The sequence below is a fragment of the Cyprinus carpio genome, chromosome A8 (genome assembly GCF_018340385.1).
Source record: "Cyprinus carpio isolate SPL01 chromosome A8, ASM1834038v1, whole genome shotgun sequence".
Lineage (NCBI taxonomy): Eukaryota > Metazoa > Chordata > Actinopteri > Cypriniformes > Cyprinidae > Cyprinus > Cyprinus carpio.
In genome coordinates this window covers 13,992,626-14,015,101 of record NC_056579.1, presented here as the reverse complement: position 1 = coordinate 14,015,101, position 22,476 = coordinate 13,992,626, and the positions used below count along the sequence as shown (strand labels likewise).

The following is a 22,476-nucleotide window of genomic DNA, read 5'->3' as shown; positions in this document are numbered from 1 at the left end:
TGAAATAAAGCACATGCACTGCTGTTTAAACTGCTTAAATGTCTTTTAAAGTAAAGGCGATTTGTGTGAGAACAATGTCTCAAGCGGATTTAATTCACAAAGCACATTTAATATTGTCTTTGCGGATGTGTTTTGAAGGTTTGTGTGTGGGCACAGGCCAAGGGTTATGGAACTAACTAATAATGCAAAGAGACTGTTGAATACACCCACGTATATTTGAGACTTCATGCAAAAACCTTTGTAAAGTCTGTTTCAGGGTGTGAGAACTGTGGCACTGTTTTAGCAAACACACACTGCAACACTTTTCATCATTTTATTTATTGTTGGGCTCATTTCATACACCTACAAACATACAAGTGTACATTTAGCCAAAATATTTTATATTTAGGGAAGCATTTTTAATAGGGGGTAAATTCTTGTTATATTTAATAATGTTATTGTTGTTTTATTACACAGTGTAAATGTGATTAAAATGATGCAGACATCGCAGGTAAACAGCCACAGCTAATCTTCTTATGAATGATGCGACAGCTGTCAGAGCGGGTTAATATTGTGAAATTGTGTAATATGGGTAACGTCAGAGGGATTTTATTTCTAATTCTTAATAGCTTACACAGTGCAAGAGTGTATGAAAACAAGAAACAATTGGTCTCTCTTGACGAAGCCATTCAGGTTTAAAAAGACTCAGACTAGAACAAAAATAAGCCATACTTTTTTTTTTTTTTTTTTTTAAAGAACATTTCTTAAGAGACCTTAATGGAATAGCTCACATGAAAATTTGCTGAAAAAGCACTCACCCTCAGGCCATCCAAAATGTAGAAGAGTTTGTTTCTTCATCAGAACAGATTTCTAGGAATGTAGCATTACATCACCTGCTCACCAAATAGATACTCTGCAGGGAATGGATGCCATCAGATTAGAATAAGAGTCCAAACAGCTGATAAAAACATCACAATATTTGTTTAGAACTGTTTTTGCTTGTAAACCATGCTTGATCTGTGCATATTTCATTCTGATGGCACCAATTCACTGCAGAGGATCCATTGGGGAGCAAGTGATGTAAAGCTAAATTTCTCCAAATCTGTTCCGATGAAGAAACAAACTAGTCTACATTTTGGATAGCCTGAGGGCGAGGACATTTTTACCAAATTTTCATTTTTGGGTGAACTGTTCCTTTAACTCTGAAACTTAGTTGTAATTCCAAAAGTATAGCAGTTACCGAAACCAAGCACATCTTTGGAGAGTGAATATGTTGTTATACATTATGGCACTGTGGGCATAAGTAAAACCCCAAAGGAGTCCTGTCCATGAGCTATTCATGTCCCCAGGAGACAAAAGCTGTACTGTGCACTTTATGAGTCAGAGAGAGGTGCAAGTCAAGGTGATTTGATTAAGACAGGAATGGACTCCTGAGCAAAGGTTATATTCCTCCTCACAGCTACATGCTCTGACAGGTATGCAATGATGAACAGGAATTTACATGGCTGAGAATTACAGTAAATGGCTTTTTTGCTTTTAAAGGTGATTTTTGATGCCCCAATAGTGTCCTGTCATTCGTCCAATATTTAATAGCAAAACGTTATAAGAAACTGGAACTAAATTTCCAATGAACTCTGAAAACTCAGAATTCAAAACATTCAAAAACATTACAAAAAATTATTATTAATTACAACAATATTTCATCACCTATTAAGTGTATTTGCAATGATTTAATTAAAAATGTTTAATTAATTATTAAGGCATGCAATAAATGCTATCAATGTTTAAATACTAAAATTATATATAAATATATGTTTTCTTGTTACAGTAATGAGAATGACTCTGTATTTTGCATTGCAGTAATGAGAATTTGGGTGTAAATTAGTTTAATTTTCCTTTTGTAAAACATCATTTCTTTTTAAGGTGACCAGGACACCTCTTTGTGAGATTCGCTGCATCCAAGGGGGCGAGCACTAAGATTAACTGTAGTTTGAATCTGATTTTGTATTCCACAGTCAATGTAGTAAACTAACTCCAATGTGCATTATGTTGAATTAGGTTCACTGCCTGTGGAATACAAACTGTGTTTAAACACCATCAGTATTCTTTAACAGTATTCATTACATATTCTGTTTACATATTCAAAAGTTGCTGAGGCTGGTATGTCCTTGATTTAGCCATTGGAAAGGATAATCAAAATGTCCAAAAAAACAACTAATTTCTCATTCCAAAGCTCCATTCATTCTGACTGAATCACTGTATATTGGTTTGATGGTCAGGTTAATTTGTTTACAAAAACAGCATTCTTCCATCTTAGAAATATTGCCAAGCTACAGAACATGTTACCTGTTTCTGATGCAGAAAAGCTAGTTCATGCATTCATGACCAGACCGGACTATTGTCATGCACTGCTATTTGGTTTTCCTGCATTTTCAATAAACAAGCTACAGGTAGTCCAAATGCAGCTGCTAGAGTCCTTACAAGATCAAGAAAATATGACAATATTACCCTAATTTTACAGTTCTGTATCAATTACAAAATATTGCTACTTACTTATAAGGCCCTAAGTGGTTTAGCTCCTGCGTACCTAACCTGTCTTATATCACACTACAATCCATCACGCTCCCTAAGGTCTAAAACTCTTGACTTTTGATAGTACCTAGGATAGCAATGTCCTCTAAATGAGCTTTTCGCATTTGGCTCCCAAACTCTGAAACAGCCTTCCTGAAAATGTTTGAGATTCAGACACACTCTCTCTTGTTTAAATCTAGTTTAAAGACACATCTCATAAGCCAAGCATTCACAAAATGTATCCCATAACCTTGTACTCCAGTTATATCTGGTCAAATATACATGATCATTCTTTACTTTGTTTGGACACATTATAATTTTTTTGCCTGGTTTGAACAGCAATATGCAAATTTTTCTCTGTTTGCTTTTCTGTTTCTGCCACATGATGGGAACCCTGAGGTAACTACACAAGCTTCAGTCTGGATCCAGCCCTAACGAAGATCTGAGAAGAGAAAGTTCTGAAGACCAACACCTGAGAAGAGAAGACACCAAAAACTCATACAACCTCAGATTGAATACATCACACATACAAAACTATAACATTTTCCTAGATGTCTGATCGCAACATATAATCATTGCTGTTAAATGTGTTCACCGTTTGTTTGAATGCATGTCATTAACTAGCTGCATGAATTTTTCTGTACATTTCTGCCATATGGACATCACCTTGACATAGTCACCACTGATAAGCTACTGCTATATGTGCCAACTTTCATTTTCTGTAAAGCTGCTTTGCAACGAATTGTATATTGAAAAGCACTATACAAATAAATGTGAATTTAATTTAATTACGTCAATTTAACATGCTTCATCTCTACTATCAGCAATACTACTCTTAGATTAACTGATAAATTTAGCTTTTGTTTTTTCCCTGTGTTTCCTGAGAAGGCACCAAATGGAGTCAGATGTATTGATAAATGATTATCTGCTGGAGTGTGAACCAAGCACGATGTGAAACAGTCTGGTCTAGAACTTTTCATGAAGTCACTGAAGCAGGTGATGAGGTGTGAAAAAATCAATCGATATCCTCTGGGAATAGACTCATCACACAGACCCACACTAAAATCCTTCTCACATTCACACATACGCACACCCACAGAAATATATGATCAAACTCAGTTATTCCCTTCATATACAGTAGGTTTCTGTAATTTTTTTTTTTTTTTGTGGCATTACACGCATTGTAATGCATTTCTCTCCTTAAGGTTTCACAATTAAAGACTTGTGTCAAAGAAAAAAAAATACATATACATATATATGTGTATATATATATATGTATATATATATATATATATATATATGTGTATATATATATATGTATATATACATATATGCAATATATATGTATATATATTGCATATAATATAGATAATATATATTATTCTGTATATAGATATATATTACTGTATATATGTATATATATATATATATATATATATATATACATATATAGCTATATATATATATATATATATATATATATATATACACACACACACACACACACACAAGTTACCCTGGATACTGCTGCATGGAATGAGAGAACAGATATCTTTCTCAAGTGCAGAAAATGACTGTACAGTTCTTCAAGGACGTCTTTATCACAGCGAGCTGTAAAATCAAGTGATTACAGAATTCTTCCATGCAATAGCTCAAAAATTTAAATTTGATTTGGAACAGATTTAAAGAATTTTAGCTCAACAAATGGATCTATTACAGTGAATGGGTACCACCAGAATTAGTCCAAACAGATGATTACAGTAATCCACAAATAATCAACGTCTCCAGTCCATAAATTAACATCTTGTGAATTGAAAAACTGCATGCTTGTTATAAACAAATCCATCAAGGCATTTTAACTTTAAAACATAGTTTCTGGTCAAAATTTTAGTCAAAATCATAATCCATAATAACTTTCATTAAAAAAAAGATATCAAAATCCACCGACAAACGGTGCTTGATTTCTCTCATGATTCAGACTAGATGACTTTTTCCATTGGAGAAAGCAATATTATAGACTCATATTTTAGCCAGATTGAAGCAGCAGTTTGAAGCTAATAACATCTCCATGATGGGTTTATTTATTACAAACATACAGATTTTCAGATCACAAGATGTTTATTGATGTTTTTGAGTCATGTGGATTACTTGTGGATTATTGTGATGTTTTTATCAGCTATTTGAACTCTCATTTTGATGGCACACATTCAGTGCAGAGGATCCATTGGTGTTGTTCTGATGATAAAAAAAAAAATACACACACAACTTGGATGGCATGAGGGTGAGTAAATTTTTCACAAATTAAAATTTTTGGGTGAACCATTCCACATTCTAGAACATGATTTAAGTTTGGTTCACACCAAACGAGTTTTTGTGGTTAACAGCACAGCTTTTATTTCTGTGTAAACATGGACTGAACTGGTGTATTTAACGTTGCTTGGGCATACACCTTGTTTTTAAAATTGCATGTCAAATTAAAAGAATGTCAGTCTTTAAATCACTTTGTAGCATGTTTTACTACTTAAACATGCTCTAGGTGTATGTATTTGTCCCTTGCAAGGTGATTCGTACATGAACACCACATTTTTAAGATGCTGTGTCAAGTAAAAATAAGTTTTAAATGCTTTTCAGACATATAGTGCTTTACAGCTTGTATGTTGTCATATTTAACCAACAAAATGACATATAAAGATGACATCTATGCACCACAGTGTATGAGCATTAGAAGTTTAATATAAAATCTAAACAATAATAAAAATCTAAGTGTGACAGATTTAGATCAAAGAAAGCACACACCTGTTGCCCTGCACTATGTGTGTGTGTGTGTGTGTGTGTGTGTGTGTGTGTGTTTATGTACTCACAGCTTTCATTTAAAATCTTAAGCAAACACACAGAGAAGGAGGAGGCTGCATCTGCTGACGTACAGACAGTGGCTGTGAGAGAGTCTGTTTTCTCCGAGCCTCTGAATCACAGAGCATTTCTACAGAAGCATATCCAACAAACAGAGGAGCAGCAGAGCATTTTTGAAGCCAAAATTGGGAGAACTGCAACACCTGATTTGTTAACTACACCTGCAGCTTTCAGATTCCTTTATTATTTAGTCCAGTTTTTTTACTCTTTATCATTTTTTTCTGCTTGAATTTTTTTCCTTTCCTCTGTAATTTCCATCCCTCATCTGCTGTCTGTTCTTCCCCATCTCTTTATCTTCACAATTCCCGATGAACGACTCATACCTGCAGTTTCTTAAAGGGCAGAAACCTGCAAACAGCACGTCTTTGCCTCCTAATGGCAGCATGGTTGATCCTCCAGCAGGGGCGCTGTGCGAGCAGGTTCAGATCCAGGCGGAGGTTTTTCTCACCTTGGGTATTGTGAGTCTTCTGGAGAACATCCTCGTCATCTTGGCCGTGGTCAAAAACAAGAACCTTCACTCTCCGATGTATTTTTTCCTGTGCAGCCTGGCTGCTGCGGACATGTTGGTGAGTGTATCCAACTCTTTGGAGACCATTGTCATTGCTGTACTAAACAGTCGCCTTTTGGTGGCCAGTGACCATTTTGTGCGTTTGATGGACAATGTGTTTGATTCAATGATCTGCATTTCTCTCGTGGCATCAATCTGCAACCTCTTGGCGATTGCTGTCGACCGCTACGTCACGATCTTCTACGCCTTACGCTACCACAGCATAGTGACCGTACGCAGAGCATTGGTGGCCATCGCTGTGATCTGGTTGGTGTGTGTGGTTTGTGGAATCGTCTTCATAGTGTACTCAGAGAGCAAGACCGTGATTGTTTGTCTAATCACAATGTTCTTTGCCATGTTGGTGCTCATGGCCACTCTCTACGTACACATGTTTCTTCTCGCCAGACTTCACGTCCAGAGAATCGCAGCATTACCCCCAGCAGCAGCTGCAGCCGGCAACCCAGCCCCGCGTCAGCGCAGCTGCATGAAGGGAGCTGTGACCATCTCCATCCTCCTCGGCGTGTTTGTGTGTTGCTGGGCTCCGTTTTTCCTCCACCTCATTCTGCTGGTGTCCTGTCCGCACCATGCGCTCTGCCTCTGCTACATGTCTCACTTCACCACGTACCTGGTCCTCATTATGTGCAACTCTGTGATTGACCCCCTCATCTACGCCTGCCGCAGTCTGGAAATGAGGAAGACTTTTAAGGAGATACTCTGCTGTTTTGGCTGTCAACCTCCACTTTAGATGAATGTCTGATCTGAAAGGAGACTGAGTGTGCAAACAAGATGTTTACCTTGATGTAAGATGCCAAAGTGTGGTGCTCATAATGATATTACATATCTAGAGAGGAGGATACGGTCAAAAGCAGACACATAGAATTCAGAAAAATTGGACTATAAATTTGTCGAGCACTAGGAAAGATTTGGAAAGCTCAGATGCTGCAAGAAAATCAGAGAAATGAAGGGTAGATTGAATTGCTTGCTGAAAGAGCAGACCAATTATGTGTTAGTCGAGTGCAGCTGGGTCTGACAATAAATGACAACCTTGAAATAAATGGATTTTAGGATTCAACAAAATAAAAAAATACACTATGATTAACATTAATATGAAATATATGAAATTCTGCATTATTTCTAGGTGAGAATTCAAATGAGTCAGTTGGTGACATTGATCATTTGAGTGTGTTTTCAGTGAAGTAGACAATCTCTTGGTACTTTGTAACTGCTTTACGTTTTGTTGAATTGGTGGTAAATTTGTATGATCTCATTTGAGCGTTTTCGATTTGCTTATGCCCCACCGATGGTTAGGTTCAAGGATGGATGTTTATGCTTACTATTTTTCTAAAAATTAAACGTTTTTGTGCCAATCAAATTGTCATGAATCACTGAAACTGTTAATTTGGTTGTTTAAGCATATGCTCTTTGGATTATCTCAACTGCATAAATTTGTGCAAAACGTGTATATAATATATTTTAGGTATCTGTGACAGTGTTCAGGTCATTTTGGTGTGTAAATGCCTCTGTTCAAAGCTGCTGAAGTGGAGCAACAATATGCCGTCAAACTCAACCCAACTGCTGCAGTCATCATGTGTTGATCATTTAGCTGTCTAAGTCTCAAATTTCTCTATATTTGCCTTTCAGTGGTGGAATGTCTCCCCATTTATTTTTTGTCAGACTTAAGACAGCAATACCCAACTAAACATTTCAGTTCAAACACCAAATATCCCTCTTGTTTTTTTTTTTGTTTGTTTTTTTTTGTCTTTTTTTTTTTTTTTTTTTATTCAGAAGTGGAAAAAAAGTGAGGTGGATAAGATTAGAAAGACCACAAACCAGAATTCAAACTCAGGTCGCCCAAAGCACAACTTCGCTGGGTGTCAGAGCACTACCCACATGTTGGCTCTGAACAGTTATCCCTCTTATTCCATTAAATAGCTAAATAGTTTAGCTTTTCTATAGTGGTTTGAGTTTGATATTCTGCTTATTTAGCTGACCTACAGTATATTGACTCTCACTGCAATGTTATCAGGACTGTGCTTGCACTCTATGAACACTTTTAGCACATCAGCTTTAGCACTTCACTTGTATCTGTGAACACAAACTCCAGCGAGTATCTGCAAAAATAAAAAATAAAAACATGTAAAATAAAAGGGTTTAGCTTAAACACAGCATGTGTTCTGTTTTTTTTCATGTGGGATATATGAATGCCAGTTTATTGCCTCCATAAAAAAAGTGTGTGTGGATCTGTGTGATTTTTCAGATCAGATTCAAATTCTCTTCCTTCTCACCACAAATGCTTTTAATGCAGAGTTCTATCATATCTGCATTTAATTTGAACTGTAAAGTGAACAGTGGGATGAACAAAGATAAAAAATAAAAAAAAATCCAAGGCTATCCTCAGTCATTGCAAGTAATCTACTTTATATAAGCTTTAAATGTCAATATTGGTATATTATTCTCCCAGAGTACTTTTGTCATAGAAAAATCTTAAATTTTTAACTTTTAATGTTGCTCCCGCTCCAAAAAATAATTAAATAACTTTGTTGTGAGTCTTAGTTTGCCAGAAGAACTCTATATATTGTCCTGCATGAACACTTCATGCCGCTCAAAAATGAGAGAAAAAAAAAAACTAAATAAAATGAGAAAAGTTGTTAAAGTCCTTCCTTAATGATCCATTAATGGTGACCTGTATGAATGCACATACAGTAGAATTCATAAAACATTCAATTATGAAGAACTGCCCAATGAGCAGTTATAGGTTGGATTAAAATCTGTGTCCCTCCCCAAGCGTATTTTAGAAAGAACTAAAATATAAATTCATGGGAAATTTATAAATGACACATACAGTACCATGATTTAGCCTGTTCTGGATCCATTGAAGCATATGTATTTAGAAATACCAAATAAATAGAAAGAACTGGCTGTGAACCTTCATTTGGCAGATAGTTTTATCAATCAAACCCATGATCCTGCTATTGCTTGTTATTACTGCTAAAGCTAGAGGGGAAAACAAGAAAGTAACAGGACAGGAATGTTTATCACTTATCAATGAGGCCAGTAGCTAGTGACGTTAATGTACAACCCCTTCACACTTTCTAGACCTTAATTGTTGTAGTCCTGAAGGGAAAACGGGCTGAATCCAGTGATTCACATGATGTCTTGGGGTTTAGCATGTGTAATTGGCATCCTTTATGCTATGATGCAAACCCCAAAGCAAATATATGACTGATAACCACAGGGGTCAATAATGGCACAAAACGCTGGACTTTTTGTGCTATGTATTCTGTGGCTTTAACGTAAAACACACCTCCACTGCATGACAGGGGGAAGGTCATTGGGTACCTACACACATCAGCAATGTTACTGAATACATGAGAGTTGGCAGAAATCCTATGGCAGTGATCTGAGAGCTTCTCACCAGGAAAGAAATATCGGAGAACGCATATGAATGAGTCATTACTGTGTGCTTTGGGGCCGCCTGCAGCTAAATGAAAGATTAAAGTTTGTTTAAAAAAAGGAAAAAATATCACAGTGAGATCACTTACTTACTTAGTACCTGGAAAACCATCAGCCCACTGTCTACAATGTGTCACGAGAATGTGAGTTCGTTCAGCACTCAAGGGGTCAGTTGACATTTCTCTCCCTCTCTCGGTTCTCTGCTTTCTGACATTTCTGAGATCCGAAATCTCTTTATTTATTTATTTATTTTTTTTACTCTTCAGAAGGAAGCAAACCATCAAATTAAACAGTTGCTTTGTCTGTTTGAGCTTTGTGGAAAAAAATTATTTTCTGATTCAAAGTTTTTGGGCACAGTTCTATTTGCCGGTACATGGTATTGAAAAAAAAAAAAGTAAGAAACAACCGGATTTGTTGGGGGGGGCATAGGACTACCTTGAATGAAGCCAGAATGAATGTGGATTTGCTAAAAACAATATCTAAACAGCTTTATGTAGGGTGACAACCCTTCTTCTTTTTCCATAAACAAGTCTGGCCGAGATTTCTAAATTGCTTAAAATGTCCGGGTTTTGGCTTTGTTTTTCTCGTTTTCATGAAGGTAATGACTGAAAAGTAGTTTGACCAATAGCATGCAGTCATTGTACATAATCGACCAGTTGTAGCATATGAGAAGGTGGGATCTATAGAAAACGGCCAAAGCAATGCAAATATAATAATATAGTGTATGAGAACTGTAAAGAGCAGGTCAATAGGAAAACAAAGCCAAAACCAGGACATTTTAGGCTATTTAGAAATCCTGCAGGACGTGTTCTCTAAAAAATTATTTACTAGCTATTTGGGTGGTGTCAAAAGAAAATGAAAAGCTGTTTCAGATGACGTTCTTTTAATTTGTGTAAAGATTATAAAGGTAAATTTTCCCCCTTTGATACACATCCACCAATGAATTGTTCATATTCTTTCGTTTTTTAATCATATTATTTTTGCCCTCATCTACATAAAATATTGAAGTAAATACAGGGCTGCTGCTGGTCAAATAGGTGCCCTAAGCAGGGCTGTATTGTTGTGCCCCCCTCCCTCAAATATTATGGAAGTAAAGGAGAAAAAAAAAACACCTATTATAGGGGTCAAAATAGAACGTTAATAAAATATAAGAGTATATAATTAAATCAATTTTATTATTTAAAAGTTACAAATCTAGACAGTTACCTATGGCTATGATTTTATTAATACAGTTGTCTGATTGATTTTATAGTCTCAACCATTCAGAAATCATGCTAAAGAAAATTAAGCAGTTTTACTACGAAAAAACCATAAACAATTTTTAAAATTTTTAAGATTTCCAACCACCAAAAAACAAAAAAAACCAAAAAAGACAACAAAATTCAAATTTAACACTCCTGAAATGTATATATGACTCCCTCCATTTTGTGGATAAAATAACACTTTCAAAAGTGTGAAATATGTACATTACTCACAGAGTACATTTTAACACTAAAAGGGTTTATTTGTCAATCCAGCAGATGTGTGATATTTGAATTAAATGTTTGGTCAATAGCCTATTAAACAAGGTTTTTTATCATCCTGTAAGTGTAGCAGCAGCAATTACATCGTCTTTGACTCCGTTTGCCGGCATTTTAAAAAGCATGTAATGTACATAATTGTTTATTTTGTATGACATTATGTATTTTAACAGTGTTATTCAATGAAACTATATAATTATTAATTAACCAATCATTATTGCCTCATTATTTTATATAATGCAATTTAAGACATTGGAAAGGCTATTTTTGGCTTAGGTCTGTTTTTATAACCACAAAAAAAAAATACTGAAAAGTTTTACAGTCATACAGTCATCCTAGTTGACTGCAGAGTATGAACCGAATGACACTCTGACTCAGCATTTATATCTTTATCAAATCTGCTTCTATGGTTCTATCTCAACCAATCATAATGCATATTCAACACATGTGTCCATTTAAGGTATCCAACTTTGTCCCCTAGACGCGTTTCTCAGTATTTAATGCAAATTATTTTCTAAGAAGCTAGGTATAAAATAGTTTCTCGTCTCACACTTGTCTTGCTCCTTCACACACACACACACACACACACACACATTAAATAGATTTCCTGTTATCTCTCAGCTCATCGAAAACTCAAGCATACTGAAACTGAAGCACTCAGAGACAGTCTAAAGAACACTCTTTAGTACAGTGAAGCAAATAATACAGAAAATACCTTTTCCTCTACAACAAACTAAATGAGAAAATGAAACATACAAAAGGTATTCGGTGACTCAATTTAACTTGCCTGTTGTACATGTCAGCACGAGCAATGCCATGTGGTGTTTTTCCAAACACATTTTGGGAACACATCATCATGGGAACGATTCATGCAGAATGAGAGGTATGCATGAGCCCCACCGCAAGGTTCAGTTTCATTTGCAATATGTTTATTATAGGTGTTTTCCAGAGGGGGGTAAGACACTGGGGTTGCAGATTGCTCTGGCCTGCTGTCACCACCATCAACATCATTTGATTGACTTGGGAGCAGGACTGGGGAGAGGGTAGATGTCTGAGCGTCAAGAGACTCTTGGATTCTTGGTAGGGGGAAAAGCGTCTTTCCTCGCCTTCCCATTCAACTGACAGTCCTAATCTCCTTAACCTCTGCTGGTAGAATAACCACACTAATAGTGTTAAGGGTACCAATTACCATATGAGGATATAATACAACGTCTTCTGACCCTACATTAACTACTAGGATGTACACTGTAACACGGGTTACTGCAATCAGCGATGGAGAGGCCAACAACCTGGCTGGTAGCCCAGTCCCTGGGGGCTCAAACAAGACAGGATGTCCAGCACACTTGACGGAACAAGTAGTGGGCACAAACTTCATGGTACCACCAGGAGCTCTGCAAACTCGGTGGGTATTAGTTTTCCGACTGCCGAACCAAAGGACTAGGAGCACCTCCTCGAGGAGGCACACCCGAGGATGACTGGGACTGAGGAGTGACCCTCTCACCATCACAGTCTCGGGCATAATGGCTGGGTTTTTGACAGCGCCTACAAATAACTGAACCTGCACGATGGGAAGATCCCTGGCTGCGCTGGTACTGTAATGTTGCAAAATTCTGGGTAAACTGATTTAATTGTCTATGCTGCTGTTTCAAAGGCTCCTTCAACTCAACGAGTTCTGAGCTAGACCCAAAACTAGCAGTTGATACATTTTTCTGAACCCCACACTGGAACACATATGCAAAGGATACTGACTAGCTACAGTCCCGACTACCCACTGACACTCCCATCTAATAGCCTCCCTATGATATCCAACAGATTAGAGTCTGGTTTTTCATGAACAAAATGCTTGAGTTCTCTAAGGAGAGCAGTGTCAAAAATGTACTCCACAAATTGATCACGTAGTAGAATCTCTGTGTTAGGCATATCATGGGGGGCATTCTTTTTAACCCTTTCCATTAAACACAGTAATGCATGTGAAAACTCCTGCAATGACTCCCATTCCTGTTGTTTTCGGGAAAAGAACGCTTCCTGTAAAGCGACATAGGACTGAGAACATCCATAAAGTTCCTGTAAGATGGCAAGAACCTTTAGGGGTCTTCCCTTTCCTCTCGCGACCGATATTTAATCTCCTCTTTCGCTTCCCCCTCTAAATGATCATACACAAAGAAGGCTCGATCAACCGAAGATAAATGATGGGCACATACACTCACCTCTACTTCCTCTACCCATTCCCGTAAACTTAAACCACCCCTGCCATTAAATAGCGGGCAACGCCTTTCTCTAGGGAGGTACACCAAGCTTTCAGTGGTAGGGATACTACCAGAAGAAACACTAAGGGGCAAGGCATTACTGCTAGAGGGGCCCACCACTGCTACTTGGCAAAGGTGTGCTTTATCTGCCTCCAACCGGGCTATCAGCTCCTGCAACTGTTACAAGTCCTCTGTCATCACGACTGGAAGAGAAAAAAAAAAAAAAAAAAAAAAAAATACACCCCTACCCAACCCTGATGGAGCCTACTGCAGTTTTGTCTCTCAGTATTCAATTTCAAATTCAGGCACAATCTTTACCTAAAATTTGCAATAGTAGCCCACTAAGCCACCCAGGGACTTTCACCCCAGGATATAAACAACCACTCCACAATACAGATTTGGTCTACCCAGAAATGACTGAGATGCTTCTGCCAGTTAAAATCAATGTTATTACATCAAAAAGAATTTGTTTAAAAAAGGGGGGGGGGCACAATTCACAAGGGGACGTGTTCGATACAGATACCTTTTTAAATACCTACAAACAAACAAAAAGAGATACTAATTAAATGTATATTATGTTAACTAGGGGCAGAACAAATGAAAACAACAAGAATCACATAGAGGAAAAACAAAGAAAACAACAACAAAAAGCTGAAAGCACCACCTGGGTCGCTGAGAGCACTTACATGGAGAAAATCCTAAACCACCCCAACAGACAATCCCTCACGCTCTATTGTTCTCCACTGTAGGTTCCCCAAGAGGTTGGGGGGGCCCCACAGCACCCCAAAGAATAATTGAGTATCAAAGAAAACGACTGACAAGGAAATACAATCAAAAATATATAGTAATAAAAAAGAAAAAAGAAAAGGAAAGCAAACAATCGACAAAACAAAGAATGTGACTAGCAGCCAGTCCAAATAATCAAAACAAATCAAGGTCGAATAAAGAAAACGCAAAATAATTTAATAAAACCACGGCAAACAACCGACATAGAGACAAAATAATCAAAACAAAATCGAATAAAGTCAACGCAGTCACGTACGCCCGGCTGCCAAATAGAGACCAGCAGCGCAGTCTGGGTCCGTACGCCTCTACGACCCGCTGGACATAAGCCGATAGGCCAGAGGCATCATGCCCATTCAAACAGGGAGCACGTGCCCCCTCATGACAACAACACAGTAATACATTTGATACAATCATACCGGTGTGAGTAAAACGTTATTGCGGTGCATCATCAGCTGCTAAATTCAAATCTGCATTTGTGCTTTTGGCTGGCGCTGAACCAGAGCGCCATGTATCAAAACTTGTTTTAAACTAGCCTATATAATGGTTATTTTATTTTTCTCACACTTAAATACACATACTGTAGTAGCTACTAGCAAAAATCATCTCTTTTTGCATTGCGCCTTTTAACTACTCACACACGATTCTGTTGAGCTCATGAATGAAATGACCAATCAAGCGTTCAGTCACCGCTGAGTGCGGCGTCTGCTGACTGCACTCTCATCTCATCGCCAATTCTCTCATCATAATTAGCAGAGTGCAGATGTGTGTAAGATCAGGTAAGAGATTAATTTCACAGCTTAGGGAGTTTTTGAGAGTGTTTCAACTTGCGCAAGGCTTAAGTCAGTGATTATGTTATTTGTATTGTAAATGTAAATGTTCTTTGCTCGCTTCTGTACAATGGGAAATTTTCTGCACAATGAAGGCATTATAATAAGTGGCTTACAATGTTTTTTATTAAATTCACGTTAAATACTAAGACAGTTGTATTAAAAAATATTTTAATACGACTGACAGGTGCCCCCACAAAAATACTAAGTGCATGACGGCTTAGCATTTAAAATAAATATTGTTTGCAACCAATGGCACTGGTAAATTAGGTAGCCTATGGTAAATATAAATATATATATATATATGTGATAAATATATATATATATATATATATATATATGTGTGTGTGTGTGTGTGTGTGTGTGTGTGGTGTGTGTGTGTGTGTGTGTGTGTGTGTGTGTGTGTGTGTGTGTGTGTGTGTGTGGTAAATATGGTAAATTAGGCAAATTAGGCCTAGGCCTATATTGTGCTGTATTTTTAAAACAGAATGGAAAGACTGAAGAAGCATGCGCCAACTCAACTAAATAGCCTACACAAAATCCTGGCGGTGCATATCCAAAAAATAGCTCATAGGTCAAAAAACAAATAGCTAGATCCGGGTTTTTTGATCTACAGTACATATAAAATGGGGACCATCTGCACTGTAAAAAATAAGTTGAAATGGCAAAATCTCAAAATTACTTTTTGCAGAGATCAATAAAACAATCATATTAGGCTCATTACTCCCACCCACATTAACTTTAGCCTTAAACACTGTTATAATTATGAGGGGGGTCCTTGGAAAATCTTCTCCCCTGTAAGGGGCCCCTGGTTTCAATAAGTTTAAAAACCCCTGCATTAAGTAGGCTACATTTTCATTAATGCCCACAATGAGTCAACAGAAGAGGGAGCTACTGCGTCACTAATCGAGTGAATTAAAGACATAGCTTCGAGTTTACTGCCATCGTGTACTGGCCAATACCTTAATTATCTTTCCTCCAGTGGAAAATATGTAAATAGTTAGATTTTGCTATGTGTGAGCTATACAAGGAACTGGTGCAAAACACATTAGAGACCTGAGCACGAATATAACACGAAGTAACAATATGTTGCAAATGCTGTCAGTAAAGTTTTGAACCTGTGATATTTCTTTAAGCGAAGTAATCTGCAGATGACATTGGTCTTGGAGAAGTGTTTTGCCAACTAAATCCTTTTTTCTAATATAGATATGGCCTGGAGAAAGTAACTGAGCAGGTGGATTTAGAGGGATTGGTCCTGGGTTTTAATGCTCTCAGAACTGGCCTTCACTGAGAGGGAATATAGCCTGCTGGAAAAGAAAGTGGTCAGGCGTGTTTTTTCACATTTCTGGAGCAATAGATTTCTGAGGGAAGGGAGCTGGCAGCTGCTGATCCTCTCAGCACATCACATAAAGCGTCTGCTTGTGTGCAGTGATGTAAAGCTGGATTATAAAAATTTACCAGAGGAGTTTTTGGTTGATTTCTTTGCTGTTGCAGACACGTTATGCCCATAGTCATGTAATATCCAAGCCATCTCACATACATGCACGCAGGACTCAGCATTAAATTTTCTAATTCTAATCTTAACCATCAAATAAACCACATGGCCAAAAGCAGTGCATCTATGTAAAATAAGGTATATGTCATTTTTCTTGTGGGGATAAGAGTGAGAAAAAGTTTGAGAGTAAATGATGACACCTTTCAGTCCATCATCACATAAAGCTCTCATATGAGGCTTCAGAAGTCATAGAATATAGTACAGACCACTATAGTGCTTCTGCTTTTTTTGAGGTTGACAGACTTGGCAACTGTAAAAACCTGTGGAAATTCTTCATACACTCTAAAAATCAGCACGAGGTGATGGGAATCAACATGTCTTTTATGCTATTGCTGTAAAGGTCCCCTTAACCTGTTGTTCAGATTTTATACACACGAGTCACTTCCTCAATTAGAGTATCAGTACACTTCCATGATGGCTGTCTCAAACTGTCTCTTTGCATTAAGTTGTTATCCTTAATCTTAGTCATACCATGGAATACACTTTATGGGCAAAAGCACAGTACACCTATTTTAGGATGACCTCATAAGAAGTTTTTCTGAAAATTTGCGTCCATGAAGCAAACCAATTTTCACACACAACAAAAACAAAAAAAACCAAAAACATTTAAAAAACCTTAAAAAATGGACAAAACCTTATAACTGGCCAGTTTAAAGCAGTAATACGGATACAAATGCATATTAGTTTGAATATTGTAAAACTATTACAATTTGCTTTAGTAAATTAAAATAAAAAATGCTGAATACTATAAATGTATATACATACAAGAATAACACTAGTAAGACGAATCCATAATGAATTATTAAATGATTAAGTGTATTAAATGAGGATTATGCACCAGAACAGTTTTCAATCTGCATAGTTCCTCCAAAAATAATAATAAAAAAAAAAGTTTAAGAAAATGTTCTGCCCTTTCACGCCCTTATGACAGCAATCCCATTTTGGAAATAAATAACAGATATAAAGTATCAGTTCCTCAGAGTATCATGATTCATAGATAAATTCACAGATTAATTATTAAAATGTTAAATTACTAAACCAAAAAAAATTGCAAAATGTAAGGAATGTCCACTCTGCAAACAAACAAGGTGATGATAAACAGTGGTTGTACTTAAGTCTGTCTTCTTTGAAGTTTTATGAGCTTCTTGAAAACCTGAGAACAGAAATATGTAATTACCTTTGTAGTTTAGAAATAGTTTTTCACAAGCTAGGATCAGACTTCCTGCGTCAATTTTTGCAATTACTCCTTAGTGTTCTCTTTAAGAGCATTTGTCATTTAAACTTGTTACTTCCCTGTCTGTGTTTAGCTACATGTATTCTAATGCTTTGCTGAACCTATACCATAACTTCTAATAATTCAAATAAAATGCTCAGAATATAGGAGATAAATCTGGTACATTTAGAAATACTTACACATATGGAAACGGCACTGAGGATGAGTTTACTCAAAGCGAGTCCTATACAACCCCACAGGACAAAAAGCACTGAATAGTCATTCACATGAGGCAATGGGATGCTAATGTTTGGCCATGATCCATTAATAAACTTGGTGGAGAAATCAAAGATGATGGGTGAAGCTGTTGATACACAATCTAGGGAGACAAATGCAGCTACATTATCTAACCAGAAATGATCTTCAACAAGTGAATTATGCACATAAATGACTAAAATAAAGCAAAACCATATTGTTTGTCTGCATTTGAAATTGACAGCCATATGTATTTAGACACAGGAAACTAAACCAAAATGTACAGTACTCTGTATAACATTTTATGCCAAATATGAATTTGTTCATTTTCACAGTTGTTTATTAATATATGAAATACCTGAGATATTAAGTCTAACCCCATTTTGACAGTTCTTTCCTCCAGCTTTGGCTTTAATTAAACACGTGTATACCCCAGAATCAGCAGGAGCAACTTTCCTTAAGAGCAAAGCTGTGTTTTTATCCAGCAACACAGAATGGTTGTGTTTGTCAGTCTGGATGCCATTTTCTGACTTTTTGAGAACTTAAAAAGAAAAAAAAAAACAACAAAAAATAAAAAAAAAAAAAAAATAATAAAAAATAAAAAAAATAAGAAGATAAAAAGAAAAAGAAAAAAATAACAGTGAGTACATATAACTGCGGATTGCAGCAAAAAGGTCATGAAAATTAATTGCGCCTCAACTTCCTTTCCTTTAAATATAAGAGTCGAGTTGTGAAGTTGTCATTTACTGTGTTGAGAGCACATACTACTAAAATACGCTTCTTTTGTGATCACATTCACTAATTTAAGAAATCTTTGAGATCATTCATGCACTCAGATTACATAGTCAAATTTACATTCATTTTAAATGTGACCACATAAATTCATTAATTTAATTTGATTTAATAGTTAATTAAAATAAGTAAATTATTATAATTACTACTATCATTATTGTTATACATATTTATAAAAGTTTTTTTTATTATTAATACTAATTATTTTTATATGGAAATGTTTGTAAAATTGGATGTGAATAAAGAATTAAGAGGAATGAGTGTACAGGAAAATAATGTGTGTCAGCATGTTTCCTGCTTAAAGCCAAAGACATTAAAAACCGTTCACATAGAACGCATTTTAGATTCCACTACGCTGCTTTTCCATTGTTTTTATGTAAACCAGACACAGGTGTTTGATCGTTGAGCGCGGGTCTTGCGTCTTTTGCTTCTAAAAAGTGTTTGTGCTAAAAAAGCACAAGTGTTTTTTTTTTTTCCCCATTCTTTTTTCTTTTGTTTTCTCCATTACACTGCTCCGCGTCACGGGTTTTTAAACGTTAAATGCATTGTATAAATAAACCATAAACTGATTTTAACTCAAGCCATGCGGTCATGTCTGCAGACACTTGAACATATGCGAGGTGTTCGTCAAATCAGCATCACCAAATGTTTGAGAAAGTCAGAATGACGTAAACATGACAAACAGAACATGGCTTCAGTGGTCATCTGAGATTTGATCAATGGACATGGCTCACCTTGTACCACGTAATAGAGGTGTAGTTCTGACAGTTTTGAAGGAAAGTACAGTGCAAAGAAAACTAATCTATGCAACAAACCTAAAAACAGAAATTATGAGGCGCCTCAAAAGACATAAATAAAAATACTACAATAAACACAAATAGAGGAAAAAAATAAAGAAAAAAAAAAATACACCAACAGCACAAAGATCCTGACGTACGCTTTGCTTGTTTGGTTGAATAGTCAGCTATAGAGATACTACATTATTCCGTGAAATGTCTGTTATACTGTTGCCATTTATTGCATTTAAATTATAACAAATATTGGAATTTTTATGACCTTCTACACCCTTTATAATTAGGCCTAATTAAGTAGTGAGTAAAAAATAAGAGTAAAATGGAGAAAAAGAACTCACCAAACACAATCACGCGGATCATTATCGTGCTAGTGAAATGCGTGGTGCTCATTTCCTGCCAAGTTGGCTGCTTTCCACGGTTCTTATGAATCACATAACATTTTGATTCTGTGAGAAATCTCCACAGAAAAAACTGTGGGTTTAACAGTGCCCTATATTTGTTTCTCTTGCGTTTAAGCCTTTAGATCAGTACGTGGTTCTCAAACTTTTTAAGCCAAGTACCACCTCAGAAAAGATTTGGCTCTCGAAGTACCACCATAAAGCCCCGTTCGCACCAAGAACGATAACGATTTTAGCCTTCACACCTGCGAACTATATCATCTGTTTATTTTAAGCGCACGTGCGTCTGTCGCTTTAAATTCTCGAGCTCGTTATAGCAGGATGGATTCTGATTGGCTGTCAATGTTTGTATCGTTTATCAGCTCGAAAAAAAAAATCGTTCGGAAAATGATTCCAACCATATCGTTTCTCTGTACCTTCAACTTTATAGCTGTGGTGTGGACTCTGCTGTTCATTAATACTGAGAACGATTTTTAGATCCATATCTTTATCGTTATCTTTATAGTTATTGTGCATGGTGTGAACGGGCCTTAATGACCAACATTAAAATACAGCAGCGCAATGCACAGTTAAACATTTACACATTGTAAATGCACAGTTTATTCTACATCCAGGTAAATAAAAAAACTTAAATAATTATTAAATTATAATATATTGTACTTAAAATTTAAACAAAAACTGTGCAGTACTTAAATGTAAAAAAAATAAAATAATAATCTTTAAGTACAGTTTTAAAAGACAAAAACATTTACGTACAGAACAGATTTTATTTCACTTTTAAGTGGAAAAAACATTTAGCGTAGCGCCATTTTGGCAATTCTGAGCTGTACGCTGGCGGTGTACGTTCTTCTGTATCAGCTGTGCCACAAGGATACGTTTTTTACGTGTATTTACGCATTGGTTTGAAAGCAAACAGCACATCAGCACAGCGCAGCTGACACAGAAGAGCGTACGACGCCTGCATACAGCCAAAGTCCCTTTAAGGCAAGTGATGTCACTCGGCGTCCATCTTTGAAACGCCTCTCGGGCATCCAAGTGCAGCTCCTATCTCTTTGAATGGGGAAACATCAAATTCTACAAAACTGTTCACTAGGGTTGCGATTAAATTTCATATTTGAAATCACCAAATAAATCTGATAACAACTGTGTCATAAATGTTATTTTGCTCAAATAACATTATAAAAAGCTTATTATTTATGCAAGATCAGCCAGTGTGCATGCGCAGTCCTGAGCACACGTCTCAGAACGCTGACTGTTTCTATAGCAACCGGGATGCTTCTAACGGCAGCTGCAGTGATGCGCTGACTTTACGATTAGCGATTGGCTCCTTCATTCAGAAGGCGGGGCTTCCTGCGATTGAGCAGCCATATTGAGAGTTGCATTTTTCCCCATTCAAAACTATATGAGTGACATGTCTTGGGTATTCTATAGTCTTTGGTACAGCTCAGAATTGCCAAAATGGCGCTATGCTGATTTGGAGAGACACAGAGGAAAGGAATTGTTGAATAAAGTTGTTATTCTTGTTTTCTTCGTGTACAAGAAGTATTCTCAACACTTCATAACGTTACAGTTGAATCACTGATGGCAGAGGGACTATTCTGACGATGCGTTCATACTTTCCTGGACCTTGACACTGTTATTTATTTGGTAGTTTATGGGACAGTCTCAAGCCTCCCTGTTTTCATCCAAAATATCTTAAATTGTGTTCCAAAGACGAACAAAGCTTTTACATTCTTGTAAGGTGGAGTAACCCTTTTATGTCATCTTTGTCACGACACGCACACAAACAGGTAGATCCAATTGCAGTATGTTTTATTAGGATAATCCAAATCTCATGGTCAGCCAGGATCTTTTTACACATAGCTAATCCAAATCTCGCTGGTCAGCCAGGCAAGTCACTCTGGCTAAAACAACTAGCACACATCCGTATACAGTACCAGCTAGTCACAGGGTGACCATTCCAAGGCCGTGACAATGTACAAACCTATTTAAATAAGCGAACTGTTCATGTATACCAGTGAGTGTAATTGGTCAAAAAACACATTTCTAAACAAAGAGACCTCTACACCCAGTGGTCAGACACAGAGGTCCGTGTACCACCCCCCCTCTAAGGAGCATCTTGGTTGAGATGCCATCAAAAGGCGAGGCGAGGTGGACTGGTCAACAGTGGGTACGAGTGTCCCGTGTGGTGAACTGGGAGGGCGAGTGAATAGCTCCCCAAGTGTCAGTTTTCAGCAATCAGGGGGCCATTGTGACCATGAAAGTTAGACTAGACCACTGCGCCAATCCAGCATTTCAAAGTGGCCCATGGTGGATTATGGGCCAGGCAGTTCGCTCTGCATCTAAATATGTATGTTTTACGACAATGCCAATATGAAAAACGTTGGCCAGGCCCCGAGGCATTGGGATAATAACAAGGAGCACCGCCTTTCAGTCAGAACAATACCGCCTCGGGACAATGAACGGCATCGGACAGACACAACAGACCGCCCTCCGGATGGGACGAGACTCGCATGGGCAGAATTCTCAGAACGTCAAGTCAGGATCTGGCCTCAGGGAACGGCTTGCATCTTATTGGGAGACCCCGCTGCAGCCTCGTTTCCCCTACATTGAGTGCAGCGGTCTTGGTT

The 22,476-nt window shown here is 37.1% G+C and overlaps 2 protein-coding genes across 2 annotated transcripts in view; one reads left to right on the top strand and one right to left on the bottom strand.

Moving 5' to 3' along the window:
• Positions 1-19,441, bottom strand: part of LOC109049306 (solute carrier family 13 member 3-like) — a 42,787-nt gene extending 23,346 nt beyond the window's left edge. The window contains exon 1 of the mRNA XM_042762402.1: positions 19,389-19,441. The gene's annotated coding sequence lies outside the window, so the exon portion shown is untranslated. The remainder of the gene's footprint in view (positions 1-19,388) is intronic.
• Positions 5,466-7,042, top strand: LOC109049497 (melanocortin receptor 3-like). Its single transcript, XM_019067178.2, has one exon. It carries the CDS (start codon positions 5,769-5,771, stop codon positions 6,750-6,752), a length of 984 nt encoding a protein of 327 aa, XP_018922723.1. The 5' UTR covers positions 5,466-5,768; the 3' UTR covers positions 6,753-7,042.
• Positions 19,442-22,476: the final 3,035 nt, after the last annotated feature.

Bases quoted from the DNA above. Each gene is read 5' to 3' on its own strand.
- LOC109049497 (XM_019067178.2), top strand. From the start codon at position 5,769: ATGAACGACTCATACCTGCAGTTTCTTAAAGGGCAGAAACCTGCAAAC.